This window comes from Dipodomys ordii, unplaced genomic scaffold (assembly GCF_000151885.1).
Source record: "Dipodomys ordii isolate 6190 unplaced genomic scaffold, Dord_2.0 Scaffold162, whole genome shotgun sequence".
NCBI lineage: Eukaryota > Metazoa > Chordata > Mammalia > Rodentia > Heteromyidae > Dipodomys > Dipodomys ordii.
In genome coordinates, this window is record NW_012267378.1 from 2,869,265 (window position 1) to 2,881,728 (window position 12,464).

The following is a 12,464-nucleotide window of genomic DNA, read 5'->3' on the forward strand; positions in this document are numbered from 1 at the left end:
CAGGCTGAAGGTGCAGTGTGGGGGAAGACCACTGGGCCCCGGGGAAGAGCGCCGTGGTGGGAAGGGTCCAGCACCAGGGGCGGAGACAGTGCAGCCTTTCCTTTTCCTCTTCTTCGAGGTGACATCATGGCAAATTCCCAAGCCCGACGGACCCGGCTCGGGTAACGACCTGCAGAGCCGGGCCGGACGGGGCTGGGCCGGGCCCGCGCTGGGGAGCGGGGGGAGGCGCGATGCCAGCTGGCGTCCTGCGCCGCCAGCTCTCTGGAGGCGGGGTTCTGCTTCACCCGTCCCCGGAGCGGACTGTGCCCGGAGGGCACGCGGACCAGCAGGGTAGGGCTGGGCTTTTGTGGGCCAAGGATCAAGGTCCTTGCCTGGGTTAGGCCCCTACGCATTCCACTCTTCAGAACCCGGGCTCTGAAGAGGGCGCCGTGGAGCCCCGGCAGAGAGCCACAACCCGCGCCGCGCGGCCGCCGGCGGCGGAGGTGGAGCCTACCGCGTCCCCGCCCTGGGCGGAGTCACCTGGATCTGAGACCCACCCTCCGTCTCTTAGCCAATCCGAAGCAGCCTTTGGGAGCGGAAGTTAAGACGCCCTGAGAGGGAGGCGGCGGAAGTGGCTGCGTCACGGCCAGTCCGTGCGCACGCGCCATCCTCCCTCCTAGACGCTGTCTTGAATTCACTTTTTTTCCCCCCTCGTCTTCTTGTGCTCCACGCGATGAGGTGCTCGGACCCCTAGGTGTGTCGGCGGGCTTATCTCTTCTGCTGCTCTTGTGGCTCCCTCACGATGGCGGGCATCCTGTTTGAGGATATTTTTGATGTGAAAGACATTGACCCCGAGGGTAAAAAGTTTGACCGTGGTAAGTTAGAGGTGCCTGGCGCGGGGCGCATTCGGGGAGAGGCGAGCTTGCGGGCTCGCTGCTGGGTTCCTGCCTGCCCGCGCTCGGCTCTTGGCCTGCCGCAGCCAGCAGGTTCGGGAAACATCTCAAGGCTGGGAAGACTGAAACAGCGCTCCCTGCCTTCACGCGGGCGGCCCTTACCCAGCATGCTGGCAAACTCCTGGGCATCTTTATTGTCGCTGCCTGCTTTGTATCACGCGCCGGGCCGTGCGCATGCCACACACTGTGCCCTGTTCTTCTAGGAGTGAGTGCGGTAGGTGGTGGTACCTCCTTCCTGATGAAATAACCTGCCCAAAGCTGCACAGCAAGTTATCTGACCTCCTAGGCTATATTATTGTTCTTGTTGTTGTAAGTGTTATTAACCGTATTAGGGTTAATATTCGGGTCCTTGGGCTTGCTCTACTGCTTGAGCCACGCCTCCAGCCTGACTTTTTGCTGGTTATTTTGGAGGTGGAAGCTCAGAGTTTTCTGCCCAGGCTGACTTCTAACCCTGGAAATCTTAGCCTTTTGAGTAGGTAAGATTACCAGTGTTAGCCACTGGCTTCCAAATGTAACATCCTTGTGTTGCTCTTGGAATCCTAGCATTTTGTGAAGTTCTCTAAGTTAAAGCTAACAGCTTGACTCACACCTCTATATTGCCTTTGATGAGTAATTGTTTCTCCTTGGCTTTCTTTGCCTAGAGACTGAGATGATTTTCAGTAAAGAAATGAGTTACTTTTTTGGGGGGCCAGTGTGGGATCTAGGAGCTGTCCCTCAGCTCTTTAGATCAAGGCTAGTGCTCTACCACTTGAGCCACAGGCCACTTCCGGCTTTTTCTGCTTATGTGGTGCTAAGGAATCGAACCCAGGGCCTCATGCATTCAAGGCAAGCACTCTACCACTGAGTCACCTTCCCGGTCCACAAGTTTCTTTCTTTTGAGTGAGGGGCTGGTGTCTGGGTTCAAACTCAGATCCTCCCACTTGCTCAACTTGCTTGCTCAACCACTTGAGCCACGCCTCCAGGCTGGATGTAGTGGTTAATTGGAGATAACTTTGCTGACCAGGCTAGTAGCTTTGAATTATGGTCCTCTGGGTCTTAGTCTCCTGAGTAGGTAGGATTACAGGCATGAGCTATATCATCCAGCCCAGATATCAGTTTTTATATATCCTGATAATTCCCTCTGCATAGTGTCTCACACAGGAAAAAAGAAACCATTGGATGGATGAATGAGGTGCCCAGAGTTAGGTTCTAAATCATTCATACAGGGCTAGAACCTAGATGTTATTTGCTCCCAGAGCTTCAATTCTTGGAGATCCTGATCACTTGCCATATTTTCTTTGCATTTCTTGTTTTGATTGAGCCTGTGTTCCTTTTTCTTTCTTTCTTTTTCTTTTTTGTCGGCCATGGGGCCTGAACTCAGAGCCAGGGCACTGTCCCTTAGCTCTTCAGCCCAAGGCTAGCCCTCTACCACTTGAGCCACGGCGCCACTTTTGGCTTTTTCTGCTTCTGTGGTGCTGAGGAATCTAACCTAGGGTCTTATACATGTGAGACAAGAACTCTACCACTGAGCCACCTTCCCAGCCCCTGATCCTGTGCTCCTGTGAAAGCAAAACAGATCCCATGGATATACATGGGGGTAGATTGAATGTTCTGTAGCATTTAATCCCCAACTGGGATTTTTTCTGTTTTGTTTTGTTTTGCTGGAGCTGGTATGTGGATGCAAGGTCTCTATTCACTTACAGCTGGCACTCTACCACTTGAGTCATGCCTCTACGATTCCTGCATTTTGCTGGTTAATTGGAGATAAGAGCCCATTGGATTTATTTACTTGGTGACTTTGAACCTTGAGTCTCAGACCTCAGCCTCCTGAGTAGCTAGGATTAGGATTATAGGTGTGAGCCTCTAACCTCTGCCTCGTTTTTTTTTTAACTTTTCCCCAGTATCTCGACTACATTGTGAGAGTGAGTCTTTCAAGATGGACCTCATCTTGGATGTAAACATTCAGATTTACCCTGTAGACTTGGGTAAGTATTGAACACAGATGATCACAGATAATAAATTTTTGGGTCTCTTGTTTCAGCTATTCTTCACTCTCAGATATTCTTTTTTCAGGTGACAAGTTCAGATTGGTCATAGCTAGTACCTTATATGAAGATGGTACCCTGGATGATGGTGAATATAACCCCACAGATGACAGACCTTCCAGGTGAGAGAAGGGGCTAAGTAGATAACTGTTATAGATTGACTTATTTTATTCCTGGAATAAATGATGATCAACAGAACCTGAGTAACGGGAAGAAAGTTGGCACACTTAAGAATTTTACAGCCTTTGGGCACAGATATTTCACGCCTGTAATTATAGCTAATCAAGAGGCTGAGGTCTGAAGGTCAAAGTTCCAAGCCAGCCTGAGTAGAAAATCCCTGAGATTAGCCAATTAACCTTATTATAGCCAATTAACCAGCAAAACCCCAGAAGTAAAGCACAATGCCCAGGCTGAGGTTCAAGCCCTAGGACCAGTGCCAAAAAAAAAAAAAAAAGGAATTTTATAACCAACATAAATTGGTATGTTGGACTGAAAATTCTTTGTACAACTACCTAAAGATAATAAAAAAAAACGAAAATAATTTCATAACCACCATGGTGAAAATCCCTAGTACAATTAAAAAATGAATGACAGGAAAGTAAAACAGGCTTAGTTGGAGGTGTGAGTATTGTTGAGAATGTGGAAGTGAGAATGTGGTTGAAGTACTTTCTGTTCATTGTTCTATGGAACAATGAAACCTGTTAAAATTGTTTTTAAGAAGGAGATTAGGAAAAGTGAAAGGTGGGGATGAGGTTGATAGGGGATATATTGTGTTTTTTTTTTCTTTTTTTTTAAATATATTTTTATTGTGAAAATACTATACAGAGGGGTTACAATTACATGGGTAAGATAATGAGCACATTTCTTATCAAGCATTGTAGCCTCCTCCTTTGTTTCCCCTTCCCATCCCTTCATATCCTCCTCCTCCCCCCTCCCCTCCCCTCCCCCCTTCCCTCCCCCAAAGTTGTAAAGTTCGTTTTTCGACATAACGACTTGTACATCTCATTGTTGCAATGGGTCCTCCTGTATCCCTGTTTTAACAATTTGTTTTTTCCCTTCTCCTCCACATATACCAACATCATATATAGTGAAAGCAGGGGTTGTACCATGGGGGAGGGACATACAAGGCAACAAAGACATAATCTTATAAATATGTTAGAAACAATCACATGAAAGATCTCTTTCTCTAATAGAGATCTTTTTAAAAATTTGACATTATACAAAGGATTTCATTGAAGATTTCCACATGTTTACAATATATTCTTTTTTTTGTTTGTTTTTGGTCGTGGGGCCTGAACTCTGGGCCTAGGTGCTGTCCCTCAGTTCTTTAACTCAAGGCTACAGCTCTACCACTTGAGCCACAGGGCCACTTCTGGCTTTTTCTGCTTATGTGGTACTGAGGAATCGAACCCAGGGCCTCATGCATACAAGGCAAGCACTCTACCATTGAGCCACCTTCCCAGCCCCCTACAATATATTCTTATCAATCTTAGTCCCTCCACTCTCCCTCCTTCCCAAAACAATTTCAACAGGTTTTATTGTTCTGTTTGCTAATAAATATCTTAGTTACAAAAAGGAATTTGAACAACAAACGGGCTTATTATATATTGAAGAAATGGTTGATTGTGTGTTTGAGATGTGGCTTTTTCTTTGTTGGTTGTGGGACTTGAACTCAGGGCCTGGGTGTTGTCCCTGAGCTCTTTTGCTCAAGGCTAGCACTCTACCACTTTCAGCCATAGTGTCACTTCCAGTTTTTTAGTTATTAATTAGAGATAAAAGTCTCATAGGGCCTTTTCTGCCTGGGCTGGCTTTGAACCGTGATCCTCAGATCTCAGCCTCATGAGTAGTTAGGATTACAGGCATGAGCCACTGGTGCCCAGTGCGATGCAGCTTTTTAAAGGCTAAAGAAATGACTATTGAGTGACCTTGGCTATATAGGCCTTGTGTCTTGTGATGGAAAAGCTTTGGAGCCTACTGAGTACAATTCTCAGCTCTGCTTATTTGCTGAGTACCTGTAACCTCAGTTTCCTCAGCCTCCATTTCCTCATCAGGAGAGTAGAGCAGATCATGCCTAGCTCACAGAATTGCTGTGAAAACTAAATGACTTCATGTTTCTAAGGTGTTTGGTTATAATGCTGGCATTTAGTAACCAGCTGCCATTTTTTTTTTTTTTTTTGGTTGGTCATGGGGCTTGAACTCTGGGCCTGGGCACTGTTGCTCAGCTCTTCAGCTCAAGGCTAGCACTCTACCACTTGAGCGTCAGCCCCACTTCCAGCTTTTTCTGTTTTTGTGGTGCTGAAGAATTGAACCCAGGGACTCATGCATGCAAGGCAAGCGCTCTACCACTGAGCCACCTTCCCAGCCCCATCAGCTGCCATTTTAAAAGGACCTCATATATAGGTAATTATCATGGAGAAATAACTTTGCCACACTTGTTTCACAGGGCTGACCAGTTTGAATATGTCATGTATGGGAAAGTGTACAGGATTGAGGGAGATGAAACTTCTACTGAAGCAGCGACACGCCTGTAAGTTCTGTATTCTGGTGAGAATTATTATTTTTTATCAGTTGGCCTGAACTCTGGGCCTGGATGCTGTCCCTCAGCTCTTCAGCTCAAGGCTAGCACCCTACCACTTGAGCCACAGTGCCACTTCCAGCCTTTTCTGCTTATGTGGTGCTGAGGAATCGAACCCAGGGCCTCATGCATGCAAGGCATACACTCCACCACTGTGCCACCTTCCCAGCCAACTTCCTACCTTTTCACACTTCCTGTTCTGAGAATTTGGACCATGCTTTTGACTCCTGTGCTGGTCTTTCTCAATCACCTCAGACCTAGAGAGAAAGAAATCTGGGAGAGCCAGGTGCTGGTGGCTCACGCCTGTAATCTTAGCTACTCAGGAAACTGAGACCTGAGGATTGCAGTTTGAAGCCCGTCCGCAGGAAAGTCAGTGAGACTGTTATCTCCAATTAACCATCAGGAAACTGGAAGTGACATTGTAGCTCAAAGTGGTAGAGTGCTAGCCTTGAGTGAAAAAGCTCAAGCTCAGGGACAGTGCTCAAGCTCTAGGTTCAAGCCACATGACTAACAAAATAGAGAAAGAAATCTGCGAATAGTCTCCATCCTGCAATATTGAGAACTCATTGCCAATAGTTAGTGATCCAGATGAGAAATTGGTAATCTTGCTTTATGAAATTCAAAGGAGAGTGGAATTACTGGCAGCATTAAGTGACTAAACTGTTAGGCTTTTGTCATTTTTGTGTATATGAGTGTGTTCTACTACTCTAACCCAATCCTTAGTTCTTTAGTTTGTCTGCCTACTTTTTTCATTTACAAATTGAATTAAAATAAGATATGTTTATAAGAAAATTGTAGCTGGGTGCCAGTGGCTCACGCCTGTAATCCTAGCTACTTAGGAGGCTGAGATCTGAGGATCATGGTTCAAAGCCAGCCCGGGAAGGAAACTCTGTGAGACTCTTATCTCCAATAAATCACCAGAAAACTGGAAGTGGCACTGTAGCTCAAGTGGTAGAGTGCTCACCTTGAGCTGAAGAGCTGAGGGACAGCGCTCAGGCCCAGAGTTCAAGCCCCACGACTGACCAAAAAAAGAAAGAAAGAAAATTGTAAGCAGAGTAATAATGTGATGTGTTACCTATACATGTATATCCAGAGGAAGAGGAAACTTTTTTTTTTTTTGTCAGTGGTGGGGATTGAACTCTGGGCCTGGGCGCTGTCCCTCAGCTCTTCAGCTCAAGGCAAAAGCTCTACCACTTGAACCACAGCCTCACTAAGAGGAAACCTTTTGCATAAACATTTTTTAATATTCTATGGGGTTTTGTTGTTGCTGTTTGTTTTGTTGTGTTTTGAGGCTTGAACTCTGGGCCTGGGTACTGTCCCTCAGTTTTTACTGTCCCTCTACCACTTGAGCCACAGTGCCACTTCTGATTTTCTGGTGGATTATTGGAGATAAGAGTCTCACAGACTTTGCTGCCTGGGCTGGCTTTGAGCTGTGATCCTCAAATCTCAGCCTCCTGAGTAGCTAGGATTACAGGTGTGAGCCACCAGTGCCCAACCTATGGTTTTTTTTTTTAATGTGTACATTTTATTTTATTTTATTTTTTTGCCATTCGGGGCCTTGAACTCAGGGCCTGGACACTGTCCCTCAGCTTCTTTTGCTCAAGGCTAGCACTCTACCATTTGAGCTACAATGCCACTTCTGGCCTTTTCTGTGGTACTGAGGAGTCGAACCCAGGGCTTCATGAATGCTAGGCTAGCACTCAACCACTAAGCCACATTCCCAGCCCCTTTAATTTTTTTGAGATGTTCTTGTGCCAGTACTAGGGCTTGAACTGAGCCAGGGCCTTCTGTAGTTTTTTTGCTTAAGAATGGCGCTCTGCTACTTGAGTCACACCACCTCCACTTCCAGCTTTTTGCCGTTTAGTTGGAAGCAAGTATCTCTCAAGATTTGTCTGCCTGGGCAGGTTACTAATCTGAATCCTCAGATCTCAACCTCCTGAGTAGCTAGGATTATAAGCATGAGCCTCTAGCATCTGGATGTTACTAAGTTTTATTAGCATACATTAGATGTGAGAGGTGAGTTTCACTGTGACATATGTGTATACATTGTATCCAGTCAACTTTACTCCTCCCCTCCCCCCTTATCACTTTTCTTTCTCCCCTTCACCCTTAGAACAATTTCAGCAGGCTTTATTGTTCAGTTTTCATGCATGAAAAAAATAAATGCCTTGGATCATATTCATCTTTATTCATCTTCTTTGCTAGCTCTCCCCCTTCTTTTAGTACCTATCCTCCAACAGAACTTCTTTTACTTTCCTGTCATTAATGTTGAGAATTGTAAGAATTTGAGATAATGTTCTTCATGATAAAGCTTTCTAATCTCTTTTCTATGTTAGATGAAAATGTTTCCTAAATGTTTAATAGCTGTTTAACATTCTAGTGACTATGCCTTAATTTACTTGCCTATTTCTCTAATTTGGGGCACATAGATATTTTTCTCCTTAAATTTTTTAAATTGTTATTATAAAGGTGATGTACACAAGCATTACAGTTAAATAAGTCAGGTAAAGAATACATTTCTTGGGCTGGGAAGTTGGTTCAGTGGTAGAGCCCTTGCCTTGCATGCCTGAGGCCCTGGGTTTGATTCCTCTGCACCACATAAGCAAAAAAGAAAAAAGCCGCAAGTGGCGCTGTGGCTCAAGTGGTAGAGCGCTAGCCTTGAGCTGAAGAGCTGAGGGACAGCGCTCAGGCCCCACGACTGGATCCCCCCCACTCCAAAAAAAAAAAAGAATACATTTCTTTTAAGATAATGTCACCCCTTCCCTTTTTTATCTTTGCTGATAAAAAATACACTGCTTTGTCAGGCACCGGTGGCTCACATTAATCCTAGCTACTCAGGCAGCTGAGATCTGAGGGTTGCAGAAGACAGCCTGGGCAAGAAACTCCATAAAGTTCTGGTTAGAAAAAAAAAAGCCAGAAGTTAAGCTTTGGCTCAAGAAAGTTGTAGAACACCAGCTTTGAGCCAAAACAACAGCAACAAACCTCAGGGACAGTGCCCCGGCCCTGAATTCAAGTCCTAGGACTGGCACAAAAACAATAAAACAAAGCAAAATACACTGCTTTGCATCAGCTTTGAATTTTTGGTTTCTAATGACAGAATACTAAGGGGTGCCTCTTGTCTACCACATGCTGGGATGGAGAGCTTGGTAGCAGCTGCTCCAGAGCTCATACTCAGGATGGGGACCTTCTGTTTCAGCTCTGCCTATGTGTCCTATGGGGGCCTACTCATGAGGCTACAGGGGGATGCCAACAATCTGCATGGATTTGAGGTGGATTCCAGAGTTTATCTGCTGATGAAGAAATTGGCCTTCTGAATGTCCTGGGAAGCCAGCCACACTACTCATCAGCCATGTCATGGACACCATTCAAGTCTGAAGAAAAGTTGCTGTTGTTCACCTGTTAAGGAGAGTTTGACTCATGTCCACCTTGGGTGAAACTTTAGGTAGTCTGGATTCAATGGGAAACTGACACTTGACTGTGAAAGACCCTATGGGAGAGCTTAAAATGAACCAGAAGTTGTTTTTTATGTATAGGATTTTTAAAAAAATTAAACTTTACTTTTTCAGATTCCTTTCCCACCCTTGGTAGGTTTTTGTTGTTTGTTCTTATTTTTATTTTTGAGACACTGTTTCCATTGTTTCAGTTTTACTGTGTAGCACAGGCTGATTTTATTTTTTTTCATTTTTTTTGGTCAGTCATGGGGCCTGAACTCTGGGCCTGGGCGCTGTCCCTCAGCTCTTCAGCTCAAGGCTAGTGCTCTACCACTTAAGGCACAGCTCCACGTCTCTGCTTATGTGGTACTGAGGAATCGAACCCAGGGCCTCATGCGTGCAAGGCAGGCACTCTACCACTGAGCCACCTTCCCAGCCCAACACAGGCTGACTTTAAACTGAAGATCCTCTGCCTCCTAGTGCTGGGGTTATAGTCCTGCATCACTATGCCCAGTTTTCCTTCTCCCTTTAAGGAAATTTCATTTTCTTTAAAATCTAATTTTTGGGGGGAGATTTTTTGTTAGACATTAGTTTTTACCTGGGGAGGTCATTTTCATACATACATACACACATACAATATACTTTTTTTAAAAAATCACTTTCCCTTATCCTTATTCCCCCCTTCTTAAAACAAATTCAACTGGTTTCTTTGTTGTGATTCTTTCCCCCCAACCCCAACCCCAATTTATCTGCGCTGTGTTTCTGGCCCAAAGCCAACCTCTATCAATATAGGATCTTCCCCAGTCTTTTGCTATCTGGCTTGAGTTGGCTCAGTTTCTTGGCTGTTCCAGTATTTATTCCTCAATGTGGTCTTCTATCTGGGAGAAAGTGTTGTGCTTTGGCTCTTGAGGGTAGAACCCCAGGCCCGGAAGATACCGCCCATTTGGCATAGAATTTTGAATTGGCAAGGAGCCCTGCTCGTGTTCTTCCAACTCCCGCAGTCTCTTAGAAAGTCAGTTCACGTTGACTTGAATGAGTCGTTTGCATAGCCTGGAAATGCTCATTTCTGTGGAAGCTTGGGGTGAAGGCTTTTAGACATAGCCCTTGGGTAGGACTATGACAGAAGAGGGGAGTTGGTGGTTATGGAAGCAGGTAGGGGAAATGGCTGCTCTCTATTCTGGTGGTAACTTTAGAGGGAGGGTAAGTGGTAGCTTTCACCAGTGACACTGAACAGGAAGCTGCTGCACAGACCAGTGATGTGGACAAGGCACCAATACCAATGAGGTTGGTGATCCAGTGCCAGTGAGAACAACACAGTAGCCTGACTCAAGTCACTCGTGGGGGAAGAAAAAGGCTAAGGAAATAGTGATTACCCAGTCTTCAGCATGTGAGCTAGGTCTTCCTCTTGCCCTTGGAGGTCTCTGGGAAAGTGTATGGGACTCTGTTTTCCCCAGGGAAGACAGTGCTGTATCTTTCTGTGTTTTAAACTGTTTATTTTAATGTCCTGATTTTGTCACAGATGCTGGTCCCCCTGCTGGCATGCCTGGAGTGTTTCCTTCCCCATAATTTTCAGGTCTTTACATGAGGTGTTAGAAATAGTATTTAGAGAAATGTGTTGAAAATGGCCCTCAGCAGGGAGGAGGAAAATGTGTTTCTTTACCTTGAGGGGTTGTATTGAGAGTTGGGATGTAATTTTATGGAATCATAGCACTTTTTTTCTTAGTACTTTTTAAAATAGGGTCAGATTTCTTGAGGGATTAGAAAAAGGTGAGTTTAGAGTAGGAGAGCTAACAGTGTCTAGGCTGTCATAGTAGACCAGATGGCAAAACAAAACAAAATACCTAACTAGTTGAATAGGCATGAGTGTTGTGGTTGTAAAAATGTTTTGTTTTTGCCTATACTGGGGTTAGGGTCTTCCTAAGGCAGGTGCTCTACCATTAAGCCATGCTTCTGGCCCTAGGGAGGTTTGTGTTTTGAGTCCCACAAAATAGTCCAGGCTGTCCTCAATATTATAGTCCTTCCTTAACTTCCCAAGTGCTGAGATTATAGGCATGGACCATCACACTGAACTTGTTTTTGCTTTTTTGATAGTCTTATTGGTTTACCCAGTTTGGCCTGGAACTTGTTATGTAGCTTACACTGGTCTTGAACTCAAGATCCTACCTCAGTCTCAGGGATGCTAGAATTATAGATATAGACTACTATGCCTCACTTAAGGTTTTGTGCTTTTTTTGTGTGTCAAAGGGAAGTGGGATAGAATCAAGCAAAATAATTTGAGAGTGGGTTGAATTCTTTCTTCTGTCTTCTTTCATCGTTTTCTTTCTTTTTTCTTCTTATCTCAACCAGGCTGTGGTGGCCTGTAATCCTAGCTACTCAGGAGGCTAAAGTTCCAAGCCAGCCCAGGCAGGAAAGGCTGTGAAACTTATCTTCAATTAATCACCAGAAAACCGGTAGTGGTGCTGTGGCTCAAAGTGGTAGAGTGCTAGCCTTAAGCAAAAAGAGGTCAGGGACAATGCCCAGGCCCTCAGTTCAAGCCCACAATGGACAAAACAAAACAAAACCCTCCAAAACACTAAGGACTCACTCTACAGCCTAGGCTGGCTTCATACTTGGAATTCTCCTACTTCTCCATACTCAACCTTAGGTTAGATTGGGGTGTGCGTGCGTGCGTGCGTGCGTGCGTGCGTGCGTGCGTGCGTGTGTGTGTGTGTGTGTGTAATGAGGTTTGAACTCAGGCCCTCATGCTTTCTTGGGAGAGGCTCTACCACTTGAGCTACATCCCTGGATTAGAGTTTTAAGAAGGGAAGATTAGATCATTTTTTGTGCCAAACCTGGGGTTTTAACTCAGGGCCTAGGCACTGTTCTTTAGTTCTTTGGTTAAGCTGGTGCTCTATCACTTAAATCACAGCTCCACTTCTAGTCTTTTTGATGGTTAACTGGAGGTAACAGTTTCACAGACTTCTGCCTCAGCTGACTTCAAATTGTCATCCTCAGATCTCAGCCTCCTGAGTAGGATTACTGGCATGGGCCACCAGTGCTTGGCTTTAACCTACTTATTATTTGAATAAATTATAAATTCCACTTGTTATTCCCTCCCTTAGCTTCATCCAGAAATTTAGTGTGGATGATCTAATTCTTTCCTATCTGAGATTTGGACATCTGAAGTTCTTGAGCTTTGTGCATTTGTTGATTCTTCCTCTATAGTAAGGAGAGAGGAACATATGGAGATGTCCAAATTGGTCACCTCCTACCAACATGTTTGGTTTTTCTACTCAAAGCTTTTTAGTAGTTTACGTATTTAAGCCCTCAGGGCTTAGAGGTCTTTCACAGTAAGTAGAATCAGTGAACAATATGCTAGATGATGCATCACACTGGGGAGATTATGGATTTCAGAGTGAGTCTCACTAAGGTGTTTCTTTTCCTGCACAGGCTATGGGACCACTAGGAACTTACCTGGCTTCTCTGAGCTTTAGTTGCTTCATTTACAAAATACAGATGGATA

The 12,464-nt window shown here is 45.0% G+C and overlaps 1 protein-coding gene across 2 annotated transcripts; it reads left to right on the plus strand.

Annotated features, from left to right (window-relative positions):
• Positions 1-413: 413 nt before the first annotated feature.
• On the plus strand, positions 414-9,109 carry Polr2h (polymerase (RNA) II (DNA directed) polypeptide H). 2 transcript variants are annotated; one of them, XM_013033023.1, is made up of 5 exons: positions 430-854; positions 2,813-2,896; positions 2,985-3,078; positions 5,400-5,483; positions 8,728-9,109. In XM_013033023.1, exons 1-5 carry the CDS (start codon positions 782-784, stop codon positions 8,843-8,845), a joined length of 453 nt encoding a protein of 150 aa, XP_012888477.1. In that variant the 5' UTR covers positions 430-781; the 3' UTR covers positions 8,846-9,109. The 2 variants fall into 2 exon arrangements, with proteins under 2 accessions (XP_012888478.1, XP_012888477.1); XM_013033024.1 differs by lacking the exon at positions 5,400-5,483 and having other exon boundaries at positions 414-854.
• The last annotated feature ends 3,355 nt before the right edge of the window (positions 9,110-12,464 follow it).

Bases quoted from the DNA above. Each gene is read 5' to 3' on its own strand.
- Polr2h (XM_013033023.1), top strand. From the start codon at position 782: ATGGCGGGCATCCTGTTTGAGGATATTTTTGATGTGAAAGACATTGAC. The intron at 3,079-5,399 runs GTGAGAGAAGGG...CTTGTTTCACAG, and splicing joins ACAGATGACAGACCTTCCAG to GGCTGACCAGTTTGAATATG. The intron at 5,484-8,727 runs GTAAGTTCTGTA...CTTCTGTTTCAG, and splicing joins ACTGAAGCAGCGACACGCCT to CTCTGCCTATGTGTCCTATG.